At 42.5% G+C, this 24,115-nt stretch overlaps 1 protein-coding gene, 1 long non-coding RNA gene and 2 pseudogenes across 10 annotated transcripts in view; 2 read left to right on the forward strand and 2 right to left on the reverse strand.

Moving 5' to 3' along the window:
* Positions 1–24,115, forward strand: part of OSBPL8 (oxysterol binding protein like 8) — a 425,114-nt gene that overhangs the window by 234,190 nt on the left and 166,809 nt on the right. For all 9 annotated transcript variants that reach the window (XR_010179465.1, XM_063927418.1, XM_063927415.1 and 6 more), the window contains one exon: positions 23,024–23,161. Coding sequence is in view for 8 of the 9 variants with exons in the window: in XM_063927418.1 (XP_063783488.1) it covers positions 23,024–23,161 (138 nt within the window). In the remaining variant the exon portion in view is untranslated. The remainder of the gene's footprint in view (positions 1–23,023; positions 23,162–24,115) is intronic.
* Positions 3,453–24,115, reverse strand: part of LOC134932734 (uncharacterized) — a 71,250-nt gene continuing 50,587 nt past the window's right edge. The window contains exon 3 of the long non-coding RNA XR_010179467.1: positions 3,453–3,646. This is a non-coding gene — a long non-coding RNA (uncharacterized LOC134932734). The remainder of the gene's footprint in view (positions 3,647–24,115) is intronic.
* On the reverse strand, positions 6,038–6,156 carry LOC134937182 (5S ribosomal RNA; annotated as a pseudogene).
* On the forward strand, positions 10,779–10,897 carry LOC134938959 (5S ribosomal RNA; annotated as a pseudogene).

Consider the following 24,115-nt stretch of genomic DNA (forward strand, 5'->3'; position numbering starts at 1 on the left):
ACAGGGAAGTTCTATTCAGGAAGTCATATGAGCGAAAGGACTTGCTATTGGTCATATGAATTCAGCCGTGAAGAATAAAGCAGTGTTTTGATACCAGGAGACTGTTAAAATGGATATTAGAGTGTCTTTGGCATGAGTGTGGGGCTACAAATTTGTTCAAGTAACTATATTGGAAATATGCCAACTCCTACTCTCTCATCAAGAATAACATGAAAATGGTTAAATAAACAGGTATGGGTTACTTGAGAATGTTGGGCCTGACTTGTTTATTATGTTCTTGTGTATTTTTTACAGATATTGGGGGTAATTCCAAGTTGATCGCAGCAGGATTTTTGTTAGCAATTGGGCAAAACCATGTGCACTGCAGAGGAGGCAGATATAACATGTGCCGAGAGAGTTAGATTTGGGTGGGGTGTGTTCAATCTGCAATCTTATTTGCAGTGTAAAAATAAAGCAGCCAGTATATACCCTGCACAGAAATAAAATAACCCACCCAAATCTAACTCTCTCTGCACATTTTATATCTGCCTCCCCTGCAGTGCACATGGTTTTGCCCAATTGCTATCAAAAATCCTGCTGCGATCATCTTGGAATTACCCCCATTGTTTAACTCATCATCTTAGAGAACATTTGGATCCAGGTGCTAATCTTTAAAAAAAGAAAGAAAAAAAAGTCAACCACTAGATTGCATTAGAGGTACCTACTTGTACCGGTACTATATGCTTGTGGTGTTTTTAAAGTTTCCATGGTTGTTCCATTTAACCTTAAAGTGCTATCAGTTCAAGTTACTGTAAGGTAAATGTATTATAGCGGCACGGATCATGCCGCTACAACAATTCCTGCTTTGCCTCATTACCGAGGCGAAGCAGGAAGGGACATCGACAAGATGCCCCCTGAGCACACAGCGTATCAGCTTAGTGTTGATGTGCTGTGTCTCTGTGCCCGGTAGCGGACTCTTGCCACTTACGCGAGATCACCTGCGCAGTCCAAAGCCAGTGCCCGCCACAGCCAAGGACAACTCTGTCCCTGACTGTAGTGTTTGAGCATCACCACCTGCAGCTGTCGAAATTGTTAGCGATGCTGACCGTTCATATATTGCCCCCTCATATTGGCATGCTATCCTTTAGATAGTGCCGATATAGACTGGGGTGCATAGCACACCTGTCACTGAGCCGACACCACTGCTGTCATACATGGGGAAGAAGCGGTATCCGTGCACATAACATGCGCTGATACTGCTTCTCCCCAATAACGACACATAATACATTACCCCTGTGTCACCTATTATGTTACCTTTCTTGTGAGCTTCTGGTAGCATCCATTTCTAACATTTAGCCCATCTTACAGGAAGAGATGCACGTGACTGTCCTATGGCCTGTTTTTGGCCTTTTCCCTTTCTTTAATTGTACGACTCTACCTAAATTTAACTTTAGAGTACATTATATTTCCCATATGTGCCTCTAGTGTGTTTGTGCGCATATGTATATTATATATAGATTAATATGGATACACACACAGTGGTCAGAGTGGGAATTCATAAATGATGGCATGGTAAATGTACCTGAATGGCAAGGAGATGCATAGCTTCCCAAGCGTTAGGGATTTTGATCATTTTAGCCATAATTTTTAGAGCTTTTTAGTTATAATCTAAATATATCCCGAGGAAGTATCCAGACTGACAAACTTTGGGACACAGTTACCTACCTGCCTTCTCACTTACACTAACGAGCTTAGACTAGTTACATTGCTGTCAAATGATTCCTGACTAAACTACGCTATATTACAAGGACAGCAAGAAGTACTTTATTATCGTTATACTTTATACCCACCCTTTAACCCATAGCTGTACAATAAATATCCTACTACTGTGACTTTTATTTCTCGTATGCTCCTATACTGGGGTCCTGAAATTGTGATGATATGCTCTACATGCATTTGAAATGCAGGCCAGACCAAGTACTGAGGGGGTCATTCCGACCCGATCGCACGCTGCACTTTTTCGCAGCCGTGCAATTGGGTCGAAACTGCGCATGTGCTGCGACTGCAATGCGCAGGCGCCTTGCCCAGCGACGGCCGTCGCCGGGCAGCGACGCTTCCTACGAAGAAAGTGGTCGCAGCAGCGACTGCAAGAAGATTGACAGCAGGAAGGCAGATCCGGGCGTCAACTGACTGTTTTCGTGGAGCGGTGAGTCCAACGCAGGCATGTCGAGGCGTTTGGACGGCAGATGTCCGACGTCAATTCCGGGACCTGACACGCTGAAGTGATCGCAACAGGTAAGTAACCCTGACCCTACTTCTAACCTGCACAAAATCTTTTTTGCATAGCACAGCTGCACAAGCGATCGCAGCCTTTCTATGCAAAAATCCACTCCCCCATAGGCGGTGTCTACCTGATCGCACGGGCAGCAAAAAGTTGCTGCGTGCGATCAGGTCAGAATGAGGGCCTGAGGCGGTAGCTATATGTCAAAGTTTACACAGACAAGCTTTAAAGAATTACCATCCGCTACACAGACTTGTCTTCTATAATGACACCGAGCACTTTATTATTGCCACTTTACCCCACTCGTTGCCCAACCATCTTTAATCTTATTACACTATTGTGTCCTTTTTTTTATTTCATAAATATTAATATACCAGAACCGTAATGATATCATCCATATCCAAATGAGACATATGCCAGACAGACCATTGAAGGGTATATACAGATGTGTCCTTCCTCATCGTTGCTGTAGTCACGTTAAACAACCTTTCTAGTCACGCCTAATCATGAGCACGTTTAGGAACACTGAGCGCCTTTTTCTGCATTCTCTGTGTGTGACCGTGGCTATATCTGCATACAAAATGATACGCTACAGTGTTTTACCGAAAAACATTTTTTGTGATAATTAGTGCAAAATTGTGCGGAAAATTTTATCAAAAACCTAGATTGCATGTCATGTACTATTTTAAAAGAGTATTTATCTGTATGGGCTTGTACATCCTTTATACGCCTCTGGGAGCACTGATTTGAATTGTGTATTATATAGTTTCAGTATTACAAACTTTCTTGGTGTTAAGGTGCATACACATGGTGCGATTTTCAGTGCGATATGGACTATGTAGTCTATATCGCAGGAAAACATAGTGCATATTGCACCGTGTGTATACAGCTTGCGATGGGGATGCGCGGCCCCGCTGGGTCAGTATTGCCAGAAAACATAGACTGTGCAGGCATCCTAACATTGACTATATCGGTTGTGTCAGGCTCTGGCCACATCGCATAGTCAATGTCGGGTGCTATGCACATCGCACCATGTGTACGCACCTTTAGTGTAAATAATGAGAATACCTATAGTTAATTAGTTTGGCATCCAAATCCTTATTGATATTAATAGGCATAAAATAATGCATTTTCCTGATTAGCATTGACAGAAAAATAGTTTTATCTTCCTAATTCTTTGTATTTCTGGTATCTTCAATGTTGAGAAGGTGTTCGCCATTTTCTGTGCTCTACTTATACATGTGGAAAACTGTAAAACTTTAGTTGTCTAAGATCGCACCCCATTTGTTTTTTTCAGATAATGTAGAGAATTATAAGGCTGAATTTCCATACATAAATTATACAGTGGGGTGTACTTTTTGTTAAAGCCATCTTCAGAAACAGTACCTGCAACAAAAAAGTGTTGTTACTTTTGAACCATATTTCAAATCTGTTTGCCGCAATAAACTTTTCAGCAAATTCTTATGTTGTTTGACATGTTACACGACCCCCTTTCTATTTGAAAAAACTAGAGATGTGCGGCCGGCACTTTTCGTGTTTTTGTTTTGGTTCCATGCTAGAGTTTTAGATCTGGATTGGTTTTGCCAAAACCACCCTTTTGTGTTTTGGTTTTGGATCTGGATGATTTCTTAAAAAAACATATAAACAGCTAAAATCACATAATTTGGGGTTAATTTTGCTCCTACAGTATTATTAACCTCAATAACATTTATTTCCACTCATTTCCAGTCTATGCTGAACACTTCACACCTCACAATATTGTTTTTAGGCCAAAAGGTTGCACTGAGGTAGCTGGATGGCTAAACTAAGCGACACAAGTGTGCGGCACAAACACCTGACCCATCTTAGGAGTGGCACTGCAGTTGCAGACAGGATGGCAGATTTAAAAAATAGGCCCCAAACAGCACATGATGCAAAGAAGAAAAAGAGGTGCAATTAGGTAGCTGGATGGCTAAGCTTAGCGACACAAGTGTGCGGCACAAACACCTGGCCCATCTAGCAGTGGCACTGCAGTGGCAGACAGGATGGCACTTAAAAAACTAGGCCCCAAACAGCACATGATGTAAAGAAGAAAAAGGTGCAATGAGGTAACTGTATGACTAAGCTAAGCAACACAAGTGTGCGCGGCACAAACAACATGGGACGTGCTGGAATTTGCCCAGATATAATACATGCACAGTATTGGTTGCACAGGAGAGCGTACCCCTAAACCACACACACACACGGCAAAGCCTGTAAAATTAATTTGGATAATAATAACCCTTTTATTTGGAGCTATTATAATAATATGCAGCACAAGCGAGCGTACCCCTACACCACACAGGGAAAACCCTGTAAAAATTATTTGGATAATATAAGTAATGTATATAACCCTTTTATTTGGAGTGAATAATATACAGCACAAGACACCACCACTGGACTGATGCAGCACAGAACAGCACCACTGGACTGGGCTTATACGGCAGTACCACTGGAGTTGTACGACAGTATCAGACAGGATGGTACTTAAAAAACTAGTCCCCAAACAGCACATGATGCAAAGAAGGAAAAGAGGTGCAAGATGGAATTGTCCTTGAGCATAAACAGGACATGCACACTTAAACAAACCAATCATTTCAGCGACAGGGTCTGCCACACGACTGTGGCTGAAATGACTGGTTTGTTTAGGCCCCCACCAAAAAAGAAGCAATCGATCCTTCCTTGCACAAACTGGCTCTACAGAGGCAAGATGTCGACCTCATCCTCCGATTCCTCACCCCTTTCAGTGTATACATCTTCTTCCTCACGTAGTATTAATTCGTCCCCACTGGAATCCACTATCACAGGTCCCTGTGTACTTTCTGGAGGCAATTGCTGGTAAAGGTCTTCCCGGAGGAATTTCTAATTCATTTTGATAAACATCATCTTCTCCACAATTTGTGGAAGTAACCTCCTACTCCGATCGCTGGCAAGGTTACCGGCTGCACTAAACACTCTTTCGGAGTAAGCACTGGAGGGGGTGTAACTTAGGTAAAATAAAGCCAGTTTGTGCAAGGGCATCCAAATTGCCTCTTTTTCCTGCCAGTATACATATGGACTGTCTGACATGCCTACTTGGATGCTGTCACTCATATAATCCTCCACCATTCTTTCAACGGTGACAGAATCATTTGCAGTGACAGTAGACATGTCAGTAATCGTTGGCAGGTCCTTCAGTCCGGACCAGATGTCAGCACTCGCTCCTGGCTGCCCTGCATCACCGGCAATGGGAGAGAAAGAAAGCTCTTGTGTGGGCGCACTCTTGGAAAAGAAAAAATAATTTTTCAATTAGAAAAAGATAATGTTAAAACATATATTTATTAATTACTTATGGATTAAAACAAAATTCCCTTCTACGATCCAAAGAATACAAAAGAATTTTTAAATATGCAAAAAAATATATATATAAAAAAATATATGTTAAAAAATGTTCTGGTCATTAAATCGTGAGAGAAAGATTAGAAAGGTTGCAGACACTGGATAGTCTGACACCCGTTTCTCCTGACCAGTACAGATGTTCTGTATTAATGGGACCCAGGGGGGAGGTCAGTGTACATATTTTAACATAGAAAGACCACTAAATTAGGTCAATTATTATGCACTTTACTGATTACCACTAGCGCCAACAGGCATGCATACGGAATGTATGTCAAAAAGTCCTAATGAAGAAAAGGATATAAGAAAAGGGGCAGAAATAGATACAATTAGTGGTGATACTGCTGTTGGTGTCCACCCTTCAGGGGAAGGGGAATAGTTCCTGCCCTACAACACCGGGTATTCCCAGGGAGTCTCCCCTCCCGGTACTGACCCAGCCCAACGCTGTTTAGCTTCCAGGATTGGACGAGATCGGGCATGGGCAGCGTGGTATGGTAGTAGGGAGGATATCTACCAATGAGAGTGCACCTATATATGAAAATGAAGAATAACAGAAAAGATAGATTGTGTAGTGCGTGGATCTACTTTCCACGTTAGGCAGGGTAGAACGGCTGTCACACAGTGGCGCCGTGCACCCTGGATTGGGGATGAGAGTCCACTAGATCATAGACAGATAAGAAAGAAAGGTAGGATTAAGGATTGAAAATTGTAAAGTTAATTGACCGTTTTAGTATTTAGAGAACCAATGTCCAATAACGGGGTAAAAGGATCGAAAGGAGTTCATAAGCAGGACGCAAAATGACTATACATTCTTAGCATACACATAACCTGAGTATAGGGCAGAAAAAAAGGAACCTAAAGTAATTATAGGTGGAAATAAATGCTTCTGATGAGAAATGCTGTGTACAATAGGTATGAGTAGAATTCAGAGGATAGGTAATGACAGCTAGCCCAACACACACATTTAATAGGGCATACTGCCTAAGTCAGATATGATCATGCAATATACCAGAGGTGAAATCACCCTCTAGTGCCTCAGATAAATGAACTAGGTTTAATGCACACAAAACACTTGTTTTGTTTTTTAGTGTGTGTGTGACTGTCTCCTCTGACCTATACTGTGCATGCAGTGAAGAAATTATATAAGTGCCTATAACACAAAAAAACAGCACAGTAATAGCTTTACTGGAAGTAGAAACCCATATACACATAGGGTCAACCATGCATTGATTACTTATATTGAGATAAGAGCCAATATACTCAGAGAGTCAAATGTAGTGGGTGGATGGTAACCAGTGAGGCCTCCATGGGAAGGTCCCGCTGTAGAGTCCGTAGAAAACGCGTTTCGCCCGTGGGCTTGTTCACTTCTGGGATCTCACAGCATATTGTGCATTAATGATTTAAAAACCCTGTGGGTACGTATAGCAGCCAATCAGCTTGGACATTCAATTAGGCATGTGGACGGGAGTAGGGTGACTGACAGCGCCAGTAACCAATAGAGGGGTATGTGTGGCGCGTCAGAGTAGCGGAGATGCGCCTCTCTGGTGGGCGGATTACAGAGCGTAATGACGCTACGGGGGTGTGTACGCTGCAGACGGACAGGGGACGGCGCATCAGCTGGGAAGATCAGGTGGCGCCATGTTGAAAAAGGGGAAATGCCCGGTTTAATTATGCCGTGCGGTATGCGGGTAGAAATGAGCAGAGATTGGGTGGTGACCAATCGGGAAGCGTGAGCAGCGCGTCTGGACCAATCAGGGACTGAGGGCGCTTGATTGGAATGTATAATGCAAGGCGTGTTGAAAATAATGTGTGTGTGATGTAGTGGCCACATAGGGGGGGGGGAAATGTCACTGACATAGAGAAATATGAGGGTGCCACTTTGTAGTAAAAGGGGAAGAAGGGATTAGATATTCTATACAGTGGAGGAAATAAAAAAAAAAAAAAAAAATCCAGAAAAAGATGACACTATCAGGTTTATAGGAACCTTTTGTCCCGAATGGAAAATGCTGAAAGAGGCTATCACGAAACATCTGCCTATACTTCAGATGGACCCCGTTCTGTCTCCCAGTGTTGGCCCCACGGTACAGATGAGCTGGCGAAGATCCAGAAACATCAAGGACCAATTAGTTCAGAGCCATTTATTGACATCAATACGCAAGAAACCAGCCATATCGAGCTCCTTCCCCTGTGGCCAATGCAAGGCGTGTACACACATACTACAAACCAACATGATCACGGATAAGTATGGACAAACAACTAAGATACGGCACTTCTTCAACTGCAATACCCAAGCAATAATTTATTGCATTACTTGCAGTTGCAACATCAAATATGTGGGTATGACCTCTCGCAAATTAAAAGAAAGGACCCTGGAACACTTGGGGAACATCCGGAACGCGCCCAAAGATCTAACACGCATGAAACAACTCACCACAGTCGCCAAACACTTTCATCTTCAGCACAAAGGCTCCACCAAAGAATTTAAAGTCTTCGGTTTAGACCGCATCCATTTAGGCATACGGGGAGGGGACTTAACGAAAGAACTATACAAGAAGGAGAGCGAATGGATTTTTCGGCTTGGGAGTCTTCGACCCCATGGACTCAATGAAAACATCAACTATGGTGCCTTTTTATAATTCGCAAGTTTTTCATCCCTTCCTTTCTTCTCTTCATTGTCATTCATATCAGCTTTTCTCCTACAATTGTGTTAATAGCCCTCTTCAAATCCTGTTAACCCACTTCCCATTGTCTTAGCAGTCCCACAACCTAATAAACCACCCCCTCCTCCCCCCCTCCCTATTTCTCACATCCCCCCCCCCCCTCCCCTTCTCTCCCCCCCCCCCCCCTTCTCCCTCCCCTTCTCCCCTCAACTTTTCATTCCCCCCCCCCTTTTTTCCCTTCCTCCTCCCTCCCCCCCCCCTTTTTCTTTTTCCCCCCGTTATCAATCACTATCCCCCTTTCACTCTATTAACCAAAATAATTTTTTATTTTTTTTTCCCCCGCCACTCCCACCCACTCCTTACCAGCAACTCAATAACCCTTTATTTCCATCCCTACACCCCTAGGCAGGGTGGTTTCCCCTCACTGTCCCAACCTTCATGCAGCGCTTTCTCTGGGTATATGTCATTCAGCACTCCTTCTGGGTATATGTCACCCATGCTGTATATCAACAAGTTCTCACGCCTTTTTCCAACTCTGCCTTCACTCCACACTAGCCACATCTTTCTCTCAATTGCACTTCTAATTGCACTACTTCCTTTCTATTCATGGTCACCCAGTATAGCACTATTCACCACTGTGATCATATTTACACCAGGGGAGGTACTATTATAATAATATAAATAGTCCTATCCCTGTCCCCCTAAACATCCCAGTAATAATCCCCTTCCTCTTTTCCAGTCTGATTTACACATTATCAACAAAAGATAAATATAAATCATGTAAAATTTCCGTATGATTCTCAAACACCTTTTACTCTCATATATATTGCATATAATTGTTCTACACCTTCTTCACATCTATATTTCTTTTATTTTCCTCATGCACCTACTATTCTCAGCGCTTTTCTACCCAAGTTCTCTCCCCTCAATAACCTTCACTTTTTTTCATCTTTTTACCCCACATCTGTTACCTTCTCCTTTTACCCCCATTACCCTTATCAGCCCCAGTACACCCAGCCCATGTAATAAATAATGTTAATTTCCTCCACTGCATAGAATATCTAATCCCTTCTTCCCCTTTTACTACAAAGTGGCACCCTCATATTTCTCTGTCAGTGACATTTCCCCGCCCCTATGTGGCAACTACATCACACACACACACATTATTTTCAACACGCCTTGCATTATACATTCCAATCAGGCGCCCTCAGTCCCTGATTGGTCCAGACGCGCTGCTCACACGTCCCGATTGGTCACCACCCAATCTCTGCTCATTTCTACCCGCATACCGCACGGCATAATTAAACCGGGCATTTCCCCTTTTTCAACATGGCGCCACCTGATCTTCCCAGCTGATGCGCCGTCCCCTGTCCGTCTGCAGCGTACACCCCCCGTAGCGTCATTACGCTCTGTAATCCGCCCACCAGAGAGGCGCATCTCCGCTACTCTGACGCGCCACACATACCCCTCTATTGGTTACTGGCGCTGTCAGTCACCCTACTCCCGTCCACATGCCTAATTGAATGTCCAAGCTGATTGGCTGCTATACGTACCCACAGGGTTTTTAAATCATTAATGCACAATATGCTGTGAGATCCCGGAAGTGAACAAGCCCATGGGCGAAACGCGTTTTCTACGGACTCTACAGCGGGACCTTCCCATGGAGGCTTCACTGGTTACCATCCACCCACTACATTTGACTCTCTGAGTATATTGGCTCTTATCTCAATATAAGTAATCAATGCATGGTTGACCCTATGTGTATATGGGTTTCTACTTCCAGTAAAGCTATTACTGTGCTGTTTTTTTGTGTTATAGGCACTTATATAATTTCTTCACTGCATGCACAGTATAGGTCAGAGGAGACAGTCACACACACACTAAAAAACAAAACAAGTGTTTTGTGTGCATTAAACCTAGTTCATTTATCTGAGGAACTAGAGGGTGATTTCACCTCTGGTATATTGCATGTTCATATCTGACTTAGGCAGTATGCCCTATTAAATGTGTGTGTTGGGCTAGCTGTCATTATCTATCCTCTGAATTCTACTCATACCTATTGTACACAGCATTTCTCATCAGAAGCATTTATTTCCACCTATAATTACTTTAGGTTCCTTTTTTTCTGCCCTATACTCAGGTTATGTGTATGCTAAGAATGTATAGTCATTTTGCGTCCTGCTTATGAACTCCTTTCGATCCTTTTACCCCGTTATTGGACATTGGTTCCCTAAATACTAAAACGATCAATTAACTTTACAATTTTCAATCCTTAATCCTACCTTTCTTTCTTATCTGTCTATTATCTAGTGGACTCTCATCCCCGATCCAGGGTACACGGCGCCACTGTGTGACAGCCGTTCTACCCTGCCTAACGTGGAAAGTAGATCCACGCACTACACAATCTATCTTTTCTGTTATTCTTCATTTTCATATATAGGTGCACTCTCATTGGTAGATATCCTCCCTACTACCATACCACGCTGCCCATGTCCGATCTCGTCCGATCTTGGAAGCTAAACAGCGTTGGGCTGGGTCAGTACCGGGAGGGGAGACTCCCTGGGAATACCCGGTGTTGTAGGGCAGGAACTATTCCCCTTCCCCTGAAGGGTGGACACCAACAGCAGTATCACCACTAATTGTATCTATTTCTGCCCCTTTTCTTATATCCTTTTCTTCATTAGGACTTTTTGACATACATTCCGTATGCATGCCTGTTGGCGCTAGTGGTAATCAGTAAAGTGCATAATAATTGACCTAATTTAGTGGTCTTTCTATGTTAAAACATGTACACTGACCTCCCCCCTGGGTCCCATTACAGAACATCTGTACTGGTCAGGAGAAACGGGTGTCAGACTATCCAGTGTCTGCAACCTTTCTAATCTTTCTCTCACGATTAAATGACCAGAACATTTTTTAACATATATTTTTTAATATATTTTTTTTTTGCATATTTAAAAATTCTTTTGTATTCTTTGGATCGTAGAAGGGTATTTTGTTTTAATCCATAAGTAATTAATAAATATATGTTTTAACATTATCTTTTTCTAATTGAAAAATTCTTTTTTCTTTTCCAAGAGTGCGCCCACACAATTGCTTTCTTTCTCTCCCATTGCCAGTACTTGTACTCTCTAGCTCTGGGCGCACCACCAATAAGGACTACTATCGAAAGATTGTATCTCCCTTTCTTATAGTTTAATTGTCCGCCTTTGGTTCTTTCAATATTAGCAACAAACTTATCACACACCAGTGCCCAGTCGCCCCTTTTTTCTATATATGCCCTGCATCACCGCCAGCAGGTGGGCTAGGAAATCTTATCCTTTTCCTCGCAGCCCCAGTTGCAGGAGAAAATGAGGGAGGAGCTGTTGATGGGTCACGTTCCACTTGAGTTGACGATTTTCTCACCAGCACGTCTTTGAACCTCTGCAGGCTTGTGTCTGCCGCAAAGAGGGATACAACATAGGCTTTAAACCTAGGATCGAGCACGGTGGCCAAAATGTAGTGCTCTGATTTCAACAGATTGACCACCCTTAAATCCTGGCAAAGCGAATTAAGGGCTCCATCCACAAGTCCCACATACTTTGCGGTATCGCTCCGTCTTAGCTCCTCCTTCAATTTCTCCAGCTGCTTCTGCAAAAGCCTGATGAGGGGAATGACCTAACTCAAGCTGACCGTGTCTGAACTGACTTCACGTGTGGCAAGTTCGAAGGGTTGGAGAAGGTTGCACAAAACTGAAGTCATTCTCCACTGCGCATGAGTCATGTGCATTCCCCCTCCTTTGCCTATATCGTAGGTGGATGTATAGGCATGAATGGCCTTTTGCTGCTCTTTAATCCTTGAAGCATATAGAGTGTTGAATTCCACCTCGTTACCACCTCTTGCTTCAGGTGATGGCAGGGCAGGTTCAGGAGTGTTTGCTGGCGTTCCAGTCTTCGGCACGCAGTGGCTGAATGTCGAAAGTGGCCCGCAATTTTTTGGGCCGCCAACAGCATTTCCTGCACGCCCGTCATTTTTCAAAAAATTCTGCACCACCAAATTAATTGTATGTGCAAAACATGGGACATGCTGGAATTTGCCCAGATGTAATACACGCACAATATTGGTGGCGTTGTCCAATATCACAAATCCCCAGGAGAGTCTAATTGGGGTAAGCCATTGTGCGATGATGTCCCTCAGTTTCCGTAAGAGGTTGTCAGCAACGGAAAGCGGTGATACATAGCGTAGCCTACCTAGAAACGAGTTGGTGTTTGCGAGATGCTGCTACTGGTGCCGCTGCTGTTATTGCTGTGGGAGGCAATACATCTACCCAGTGGGCTGTCACAGTCATATAGTCCCTAGTCTGCCCTGTTCCACTTGTCCACATGTCCGTGGTAAGTGGACAGTGGGTGCAACTGCATTTTTTAGGACCCGGAGGACACTTTTTCTGACGTCTGTATACATTCTCGGTATCGCCTGCCTAGTGAAGTGGAATCTAGATGGGATTTGGTACCGGGGGGACACTACCACCATCAATTCTCTAAGTCCTAGTGAACTAATGGCGAATACCAGACGCACGTCTAACACCAACATAGCTGTCAAGGCCTCAGTTATCCGCTTTGCAAAAGGATGACTGCTGTCCTACTTCATCTTCCTCACAAAGGACTGTTGGACAGTCAGTTGCTTAGTTGAACTAGTACAAGTGGTCTTCCGACTTCCCCTCTAGGATGACGATCGACTCCCAGCAGCAACATCAGTATTAGGTGTACCACTCAAGGATCCTCCAGGGGAATCCCGGTTTGGAGAGGACTCCTCAGTCTTGCCAGTGACATGGCCTGCAGGACTGCTGATGTTCCTGACTGAGCAGGGAGTTGACGTTGAGGGAGTTGGTGGTGTGGCTCGTAGGCGCTTGGGTACAAGAGGAAGAAGGAATTTAGGTGTCAGTGGACTGCTTACGCTCTTACCCAAAGTTCACAACTTGACACTGACTTATAAGGAATGCGCAGCAGGTGACGTATAAGGGAGGATGTTCCTAAGTGGTTAACGTCCTTACCCCTACTTATTACAGATAGACAGAGGCAACACACGGCTTGACAACTGTTGTCCGGATTTGTGGAGAAATAATACCACACCGAAGAGGTGGCTTTTTTTGGTGTTCTGCCCATGCATCACAATGGGTTTATTCATCCCACGGACAACATGCATCTCCCCCGGTGCCTGATTTAAAACAAACCACATCACCATCAGATTCCTCAGCGCCAGCAACACCCATATCCTCATCCTGGTGTACTTCAATAGTGACATCTTCAATTTGAATATCAGAAACTGGACTGTGGGTGCTACTTGCAGCACTTGCAGAGGGCGTGCAAATGGTGGAAGGAGCCACCTCTTCCCGTCCAGTGTTGGGAAGGTCAGGCATTGCAACCGCCGACACACTTGGACTCTCCTTGGGGATTTGTGATATCATCTTAGAATGCACAGTTCTTTGCTGTGCTTTTGCCAGCTTAACACTCTTAATTTTTCTAGCGGGTGGATGTGGGACTCCATCGTCATGTGAAGCTGAACCACTAGTCATGAACATAGGCCAGGGCCTTAGCCGTTCCTTGCCACTCTGTGTCGTAAATGGCATATTGGCAAGTTTGTTTCTCCTCAGACCATTTCAATTTATTTTTTTGGGTCTATTTACTGAATTTTGGCTTTTTGAATTTGACATGCCCTCTACTATAGCATTGGGCATCGGCCTTGGCAGACTACGTTCATGGCATTTCATCGGCCATGTCATGACTAGTGGCAGCAGCTTCAGCACTAGGAGGAAGTGGTTCTTGATCTTTCCCTATTTTATCCTCCAAATTTTTGTTCTCCATTATTTTTCTGGAGTTATATAACACAATATGCGGTACAGGAGAGCGGACCTCTACACCACACAGGGCAAACCATGTGAAAATTATTTGGATTAATTATTACCCCCTTTTATTTGTAGTAAATAATATACAGCAGAGGACTGCACCACTGAACTTATATGGCAGCACCACTGGACTGGAATTATACTGTAGTACCAATGGATTTATACGGGGGTATTACTGGATTTATACGGGGGTACCACTGGAATTATACGGCAGTACCACTGGAATTATACGGCAGTGCCACTGGACTGGATTTATACGCCAGTACCACTGGACATATACAGCAGTATCGCTGGATTTATACGCTAGTACCACTGGATTTATACACTAGTACCGCTGGATTTATACGGCAGTACCGCTGGACTTATACGGCAGTACCGCTGGACTTATACGGCAGTACCGCTGGACTTATGCGGCAGTACCGCTGGATTTATGCGGCAGTACCGCTGGATTTATGCGGCAGTACCGCTGGATTTATGCGGCAGTACCGCTGGATTTATACGGCAATACCGCTGGATTTATACGGCAGTACCGCTGGATTTATACGGCAATACCGCTGGATTTATACGGCAGTACCGCTGGATTTATACGGCAGTACCGCTGGATTGGATTTATACAGCAGTATCACTGGACTGGATTTATACAGCAGTATCACTGGACTGGATTTATACAGCAGTATCACTGGACTGGATTTATACAGCAGTATCACTGGACTGGATTTATACAGCAGTATCACTGGACTGGATTTATACAGCAGTATCACTGGACTGGATTTATACAGCAGTATCACTGGACTGGATTTATACAGCAGTATCACTGGACTGGATTTATACAGCAGTATCACTGGACTGGATTTATACAGCAGTATCACTGGACTGGATTTATACAGCAGTACCACTGGATTTATACGGCAGTACCACTGGACATATACGGCAGTATCACTGGAATTATACGGCAGTATCACTGGAATTATACGGCAGTACCACTGGATTTATACAGCAGTACCACTGGACATATACAGCAGTATCACTGGACTGGAATTATACGGCAGTATCACTGGACATATACAGCAGTATCAGTGGATTTATACAGCAGTACCACTGGACATATACAGCAGTATCACTGGACTGGATTTATACGGCAGTATCACTGGAATTATACGGAAATACCACTGGACATATGCGGCAGTCTCACTGGACTGGATTTATATGACAATACTAATGGACATATACGGCAGTATCACTGGACATATACGCCAGTACCACCTGACTGGATTTATATGCCAGTACCAATGGACTGGATTTATATGCCAGTACCAATGGACTGGATTGATGCGCCAGTACCAATGGACTGGATTGATGCGCCAGTACCAATGGACTGGATTGATGCGCCAGTACCACTGGACTGGATTGATGCGCCAGTACCACTGGACTGGATTGATGCGCCAGTACCACTGGACTGGAGTGATGCGCCAGTACCACTGGACTGGAGTGATGCGCCAGTACCACTGGACTGGATTGATGCGCCAGTACCACTGGACTGGATTGATGCGCCAGTACCACTGGACTGGATTGATGCGCCAGTACCACTGGACTGGATTGATGCGCCAGTACCACTGGACTGGATTTATGCGCCAGTACCACTGGACTGGATTGATGCGCCAGTACCACTGGATTTATACGGCAGTCCCGCTGGATTTATACGGCAGTCCCGCTGGATTTATACGGCAGTCCCGCTGGATTTATACGCCTGGACTGGATTTATACGCCAGTCCCACTGGATTTAAACGCCAATATCACTGGACTGGATTTATACGCCAGTATTACTGGACATATGTGGCAGTCTCACTGGACTGGATTTATATGACAATACCAATGGACATATACAGCAGTATCACTGGACATATACGCCAGTACCACTGGACTGGATTTGTGCGCCAGTACCACTGGATTTATACGGCATGACCACTGGACTGGAATTTAAACGGCAGCACAGGGACACCACTGGACTGATGCAGGATAACACAGCACCACTGCAATGGACAGGATTTGTACAGCAGCACTGGACATATGGCAGCAGGGGACACCACCACTGTGACTGGACTGATGCAGCACAAGACACTACCACTGAACTGATGTAGAACACTGAGGACGTCCTCTCTCTCTACACTCTCCAATGCCGGAGTGAAAATGGTGGCGACGCGCGGCTCCTTATATGGAATCCAAACCAAGCGAGAATTCGACAGCGGGATGATGACGTTCCCGAGCCTGACTCTGATCCGGGCTCGGGTAGTGAAGTTTCGGGGGATTTTGGTTCTCAGGGAACCAAACCCGCTCATCTCTAAAAAAAAAAAAAAAAAAAAAAACTGACATAGATTCAAGATGGCCGATTTCAAGATGGTGCCCATGTTCGTTACATACTCTAAAAGATAGCTCACCTCACCCATTTCCTGCACAGTTTTTTTAAACAAAAGTGGGTGTTGCTACTTTTGAATCACCCTGTATATATGATAAGATGTCATAGGAATAAAAACTGTAAAAAATTGGTTTTATTGAAAGATGTAAAATCATACCAAAGACTAATAAATTGGATTGTTTATGTTAGAAAGCATTAAAACATGATTGATGAAGATTTCTAATACATGGCAATGTTTTGCGGTATTAATATAATAAGCAGGATTAAAAAAAAAATTTGATTGAACTATTGGGAAAATAAAAAAAAATAGGTTTAAACAAAACTTTTCCCCCCCAACTCTGAAACAAACCAAATCTAAGGTTAGGAACAAGACATATACCAAAGGATTTAGGTTTAGGCATTAAGGTCAGATAAGTGTTTGAGCCCAACTAGGTTAGTTCTGAACTTAGCCTTTGCCAAATAGACTGCCTTTCAACACTGTTTTGACTTATCCATTGTTCCGGCTGAGTGGAATCAGATTGCAGTACATTTTTACGTCTGCAAAGTTTGAGACATGCACATACAAGAAACTGATTTACCAATAATGGCTAGGTAATTTATGAATACAGAAAAAATATATGGCCTCAAAACAGAGCCTTCAGAGACCCCCACAAGTAACATTTAATTGCTGGGGTTGCAGACAGAGAAAGGGGGATCTTCCAGACAAATAGAAATGATGCCACTGTAGCACATTTCTACCTGAGCGCTGAAGATGGTTAATATGTGGTCCTTGTTGAAAGCATTTGCAAAACCAGTGTTCCACATGGAATTGCATGTTTCTGTTAAGCTGGGTATACACCTAGCTGACTTGACAGTGCACGTGCTGTCGAGCCGACAGAGTGGACGATTCTGGTAAGTATATACACTTACCGATACGCCTCACAATACAGGTTGAGTATCCCTTATCCAAAATGCTTGGCACCAGAGGAATTTTGGATATCGGATTATTCCGTATTTTGGAATAATTGCATACCATAATAAGATATCATGGCGATGGGACCTAAATCTAAGCACAGAATGCATTTATGTTTCATATACACCTTATACACACAGCCTGAAGGCAATTTTAGCCAATATTTTTAATAACTTTGTGCATTAAACAAAGTTTGTGTACATACACACAATTCATTTATGTTTCATATACACCTTATACACACAGCCTGAAGGTCATTTAATACAATATTTTTAATAACTTTGTGTATTAAACAAAGTTTGTATACATTGAGCCATCAGAAAACAAAGGTTTCACTATCTCACTCGAAAAATTCCGTAATTCGGAATAATCCGTATTTCGGAATATTTGGATATGGGATACTCAAACTGTATATCTGTCCTGACGTCCTGAATTTGCTTGCCCAGCTGTAACATCAGTCTCTATAGCCAATGTATGGGTGGTCAGGGGATCGCCCATACACACAGCCAGATGCAGATATATCGGGCATCGGCTGTGTTGCAGCGATATGTGTGTGAACAACATGGTGTACACACCCACTATCGATCAAACGGATGATATATTTCCCGGTGTGTACCCAGCATTATTACCATTTAATGGTTAAATTGAACAAAGAAATAGCAAGAAAAAGAAAAAAAATAATTTTTCCATGATAAAGAGATTGAACATCATGACTGATATTTAAAAAAAATGTGGTACAGAGAGGCCATTTGGATTAGGAAGGCAGCAAGTCCAAGAAATAGGGATATCTTCTGCAATGGTGTTAACATCACTTCAAATAAAAAGTATACCCCTCTACTAATGTACCTCATTTGGTATACTTTGTTTGCAAAGTTTTGGTTTTGATATAATATCTATAGCAATTAATAGTTTATTATTAACAGTGCTGTATACATTTTTCAGTAGAACAAAAAATGTTTTGAAACCGCACAGGACCCTTTTGAAATATAAATTAGTGAGTAATGTCAGAAAACCAACATATAGGCTGTATCTAGACAAAACTTCTTTATAGCACTAGGTTGGCGGAGCTCCCAGATAATTAGTCAAAAAGGACTACTTATAGAGAAAAGGATTTTTACAGAAGACGTAAAAAGAAAGCGACTAAAATGCCTTTTCTGGGGCACACTTGTAAATTAATATGTTAAAAATTAACTAATTAAGAAATTTCCCACAAATCAAATGTCAATAGTTTCGTATAGGGAAATATGATCGCTCTTTTCACCACCTTATCTTGTCCAGAGAGAGGTTATTGTTTGTTTACTTTTTTGTGGCATACAGGGCAGATGTGTCATCCACACGACTGATTGGTGGTGTGTTTTGGATGGAATACATACCCTATCTAAAACACTTATTAAAAGTGGCAAAGAAACAAAAAGGGAGTACATACAAACGCCAACATTTTTGCACTTAATAGAAATGTATGCTTTTCTTGGATATTTACAACAAAAGGTTGGGAAAAGAGCGTCCATATTTCCCTATACGAAACTATTGACAGGTGATTTGTGGGAAATTTCTTTCCGGATACTTAATATTTTCTCTACTACAGATACCAATTTGATGGTAGTTGTGATATATTTTTGAGGATTAACCTTTATATGTCGCATAAAGGCTAGGATTTTAAAGTAAGTAATTAAAAGTTCATTTTTAACATATTCATTTACAAGTGTGCCCCAGAAAAGGCATTTTAGTCGCTTTCTTTTTACGTCTTCTGTAAAAAATCCTTTTCTCTTCATTTTTCAGTAGCAATGCTTGATTTGTAATTCCGTGTAAAGATTGTGCACCGGATTCTTGTTGTGTTGTCTCCTGTATCAACTATTTTGATAAAGATGTACAGATGATACGAGTGCTCCCGGAGTGACTGGGTGAGCCATCCGCTTAGTCACGCCTGGAGTGCACAGAGACCTTTCCATTCCAGTGTCCTGAGGCACCCCAGGGTGCCACAGCACACAGTTTGAGAACCACTGGTGCATGCCCAGCTTAAGAGTTTGATTCTACATTATTGGAGTCTCATGCTTTTCTTGCAATAAGTGCATACTTGGAAATATAGTTGGGACTGTTTCAGAGGAGCATACACAAATGTGTACTGCCATTGTTCTCACGCCATGGCTAACTCCACAGGTTTCTTAATGACTCTGCATTTTTTGAGCTCTTGGTTTAATATAAGAATGGTCACAAGGGCCCAACGATGATGCTCCAGGGATAAAACTTGTGATCCAGCCTATTAATAGCTAAAGTATATCTTCCTGTAGCCCAAGTGAACCAGGGTGTTAATGCATGCAGTTTGCTAACATTAAAGAATAGACACAAGATAATAGTGGGAATGAGAAAAGGGAGAGTACAGTGGGGTTAGCTTTTTCCTTTTAATAGAAATTGTTGAATTCCAATGTATCTACTACATTTTCCTATGTGTTATTATGCTCAAACTAATTTAGTCTTCTATGTGGTTGTAGTCAAACTAGTACTATGGATTATCACTCCTGGAGTCCTGAAATCCTTAGGTAACCATAACAACACAAGCTAATCTTAGTATGTAAAATGTTCTGCATAATTTAAATTATGCTTAAGTATTGGGCAGTCAACTGGCATATTAATAGAAATGTTGGAGGGCTTGGTGCTGTTTGAGGTGTTGAATGGTGGAGCAATTAATTGTTAGTCATATAAGAAAAATGATGCTCGACATAACAATCCAATTTGACTATTAAACAACTAGTACTGGACTCAGCAAATGAGTCTGTTCACCCCCTACCCAATTGCAACCCCGGCTCTCTCCCTATCTGACTCCCCTGTCTTTCGCTTTGCCACCCCCACTTTATCCCCCCTCCCCATACTTTTCCAGTTATTCTCATCCCAGCGAGTCTTCCCTCCTTTCCTACATGTAGAAGATAGGACACCCGTTAGCAGAGTCTTGTGTAGATTTATTGAAGTACATCTCAGCAGTTTCGAAGCTTAGCTTCTTTAGCAAAGATTTAATATAGAATACTCCATATTCAGGGTTTCATTAAGTGCTCACTTGTAACAAATGTACTTAATAATCCATTGGTAAATGTTTGTAGTATGAAGATAAATGAATTTAATCCATCCAGAACATATTTCAAACTCCGGAAAGATGTATTAAGCTTTCTAAAGTGGTGATGTTGCCCATAGCAACCAGTCGGCACCTAGGTATCCTTTATCAAGTACTAGATGGGCACCTTCCAATTGTTTGTTAATGCTAGGTAAAATCTGGATGCTATGGGCAACTTCTCTACTTGTATGACACATCTCTTTCCAAATCACCCATTGTTGTAGGATTAATTTACTGTATCTACTGTGTATTTTTCTAAATATACATTTGTATTAAGTATGGCTTCAAATAACACATGACCCATATGGGAATTAAAATAATAGTAATGAACGTTTTGTTTTTTGTTATGAGCGGTGTTTCCCTTCACAGTTCTTCTCATACGAATAATGCAACTAATGAATAATCTGTATTATCTTGAATATGTAAAAATTATGTATATTTATATAGGAGTTTTATTAGCGTGCCGCAGAGCCTTTTAGCAAAATAAATTGTAATGCTGGAATCCCAGGTAACTCTGCCGTCAACAGGCCTGGCCAACCTGTGGCTCTCCAGATGTTGTGAAATCCACATCCCAGCATGCCCTGCCACAGTTTTAGCATTCCCTAATAGCAAAACTGTTGCAAGGCATGATGGGACTTGTAGTTTTACAACAGCTGGAGATCCACAAGTTGGCCAGGCCTGAATCAGTATGTAAAATTATGTGCAGGACTCAGGTTTTTAGGATCTAAAAAGCTAAAATTAGTTTTTTCAATCCATGTTTTAGGATTTTTTATAGGTTTTAAAAAAAATGTCATTGTAGGGTTTTATACATTTGAATGAAAATAAAACAAAAACATGCAACATATCATTATGTTTTTAGCAGCTGTTATACAGAAGGTAGACATTAAAAAGATACACAGTCATTAGGTCTACACCATAAGGTTGACAGGGTCAAAAGGTTGACCCACGAAAAAAAATTGGGGGTTTGTGTTTTTACATTTTTTTCTTTTCTTTACTCATATTTGTAATTTGTTGAAATGCGGGCTCAGTGGCTCGCTACACATCGTTTGTCACAAGGTTACTAAAGGTAATAGTTTGTGAGTTTGACATGAATAGTAAATGCAGCAAAAGTTGTAAAAACGTGGGAAAACCCTAAAGAAACATGTATCGACATTTTGACCTTGTCGCCATTATGGTGTCGACCTTTTAACGGTCTATATATCAACCACCTACCGTTTGAAACATTGTGCCTTTATCAGAGATCTGCAGAGTTGGCTCCTGCGATGCTCTATGTCGCGGGAGGCTGTGATCCATTCTCCTTGGAGAGAGAGAAGGTAGATGGATATAAATGGGCTAATTCAGAGTTGATCATAGATGTGCTAAATTTAGCACATCTTCAATCATTTACTCTGACATGCTAGTGGACGCCCATCATGGGGCTAGTACGCCCCGCATATCAGGGACTGGTCACGTCATTCAGACTTAACCCAGGTCGCCAACCCAGGAAGAAAGACCCGGTAAAAACCCAGGTCAATTGCAGGGTTGGCACCTTTCAGACATACCAATATCCCGGGTTGATGCATGTCCATGTGCAAAATCCCGAGATTTTGGAGGATGTCTAAAAAGGGGTATTAGGAGCTGGTTGGTTGGTACTTTATCTCCATCAACTTTATCTCTCTCCAAGGCTTAGTAAACAGACCCCATAGTTTCAATTTAAATAACAGAATTAGTTCTTTTTAGGTTCTAACAGTTGAAAAAAAGTAATTTTAGGTTCTGTAGAAATAAGCATGTTAATTCCTGGTACATAAGACATAAAAGGAAACTGAAACTTTGAGTGAAATTGGAAAGGATTAGAATAGGCTAGAACCTAAAGGGCCGTATTCACCGATTTGGGGAGAGATGTGTGCTGAGCGTGCGGGGGGAGATGGGGGGGGGGGGCCTCATTTCACCCAGCGGGTGAAGTGAGCGACCTGTTAGATTGGCCTGCATGCAGGCCAATCTAGCACCAGCGATAGCGATGCGCGAGGCTGCGCATCACTATCGCTGTGAGGGGTACACACGGAGCGATCATGCTTAAAATCTAAGCAATCTCGCTCCGTGAGTACCCCCCTTAAGTATCCTAGGCTTAATCATTTGTCTTTCTCCAGATATATGTATTCGTACAGTCTGATTGGGTGCCGCTTTGAACACACTTTTGATTCTTCTTTATCTTACTGCCTTTCAAATAATTGTTTATGTGAAGCAGAAGAGTGCAAACCCAAGAGACCATGTTGGTACATCTGTGAACAAAGTTGCTGCTACACTATTACAGCGTATATAATTAACATGTCTCACCAGAATATAACCACATTCTAATAGTTTTAGAATTTCTTGTTCTTTCAGATATTGTAACAAACAGCGATGACTCTCCAGTGACACATCTGGCAAAAATGAGCCAGCGCCAGGGTAAAGACGCTTATCTGTCTCCGACAAAAGATTTAGTCCAGGCCACACTCAGCCCAGGAATCATTCACAGTCCTGGTAAGAAAATATATATGTAGTCCTGTTGTGACTATTGCCCAGTGCTTTTGTGCATCTATCATGTGAAATGTATGATCCACGTTCTACGCATTTATTCAGCGTCCTCTGTTGCGCTAAAGGATAGTTACTTTCACTGCCTGTGACCTTGTACTTATGTTTTCTTTGTGACGCGTCATTCTATTTTTACACACTTTAATGTTTCAAGTACAGGATATCGCTGATGTAATTTGTAGTCATGCCAAGTAATGTGGTGTATAGTATCTTTTGAAGTGTAATGAGTGGGTTTTTTTTTCCAGTGCTAGTCCTTTATAATTATAGGCTATTGTAGACTAAACAACTGTTTTTAGAATTGCAGCCTACATGGCATTTTGTCTGGATAATTATTTAGACTCTAAATTGAAGACTTCTTTCATTTAGATTGTAATTAGGTGCTAAATGTATTGTGTGTATCAATTGAAGCACATATATTTGTTTGCTCAGCCTTGTGATCACATCTTGGAAAATTAATGCAAACTTCAAACTTTCCTTGCCAGATGCTGTTGGGAAAACTCTGTGATCTGGTTACTTAAGATCTCCCAAGAGCTACAATTCAAAAATGGAGCTAGAGTAGGGGTGGGCAAAATACGGCCCGCGGGCCGGATGCAGCCCGCAAACCGATCCTGCCCGACCCACTGCCTCCCACCAGCAAGCAATGACAAGCGGCCCGACCAGCTGAGCTGCTTGTCATTGCTCTGCACTGCAGTACCTCCAAGCTGCCAGCGGCGCCTCTCTCCCCTGCTGCTGCTGCGTTGTAGCAGCCTCCTCCTCCAGACTCCCCAGTGACAACGGCTGTGTTCAGCCGAAAAGGGGGCGGGGCTACACGGACAAGAGCCAGACTGCTGCAGATCCATCCTTCCTGCCACTGCCAGCCAGATCAGTAAGTTAATGGGAAAAGTGAGTGAGATGAAGTGTGTG

This window comes from Pseudophryne corroboree, chromosome 6 (assembly GCF_028390025.1).
Source record: "Pseudophryne corroboree isolate aPseCor3 chromosome 6, aPseCor3.hap2, whole genome shotgun sequence".
Lineage (NCBI taxonomy): Eukaryota > Metazoa > Chordata > Amphibia > Anura > Myobatrachidae > Pseudophryne > Pseudophryne corroboree.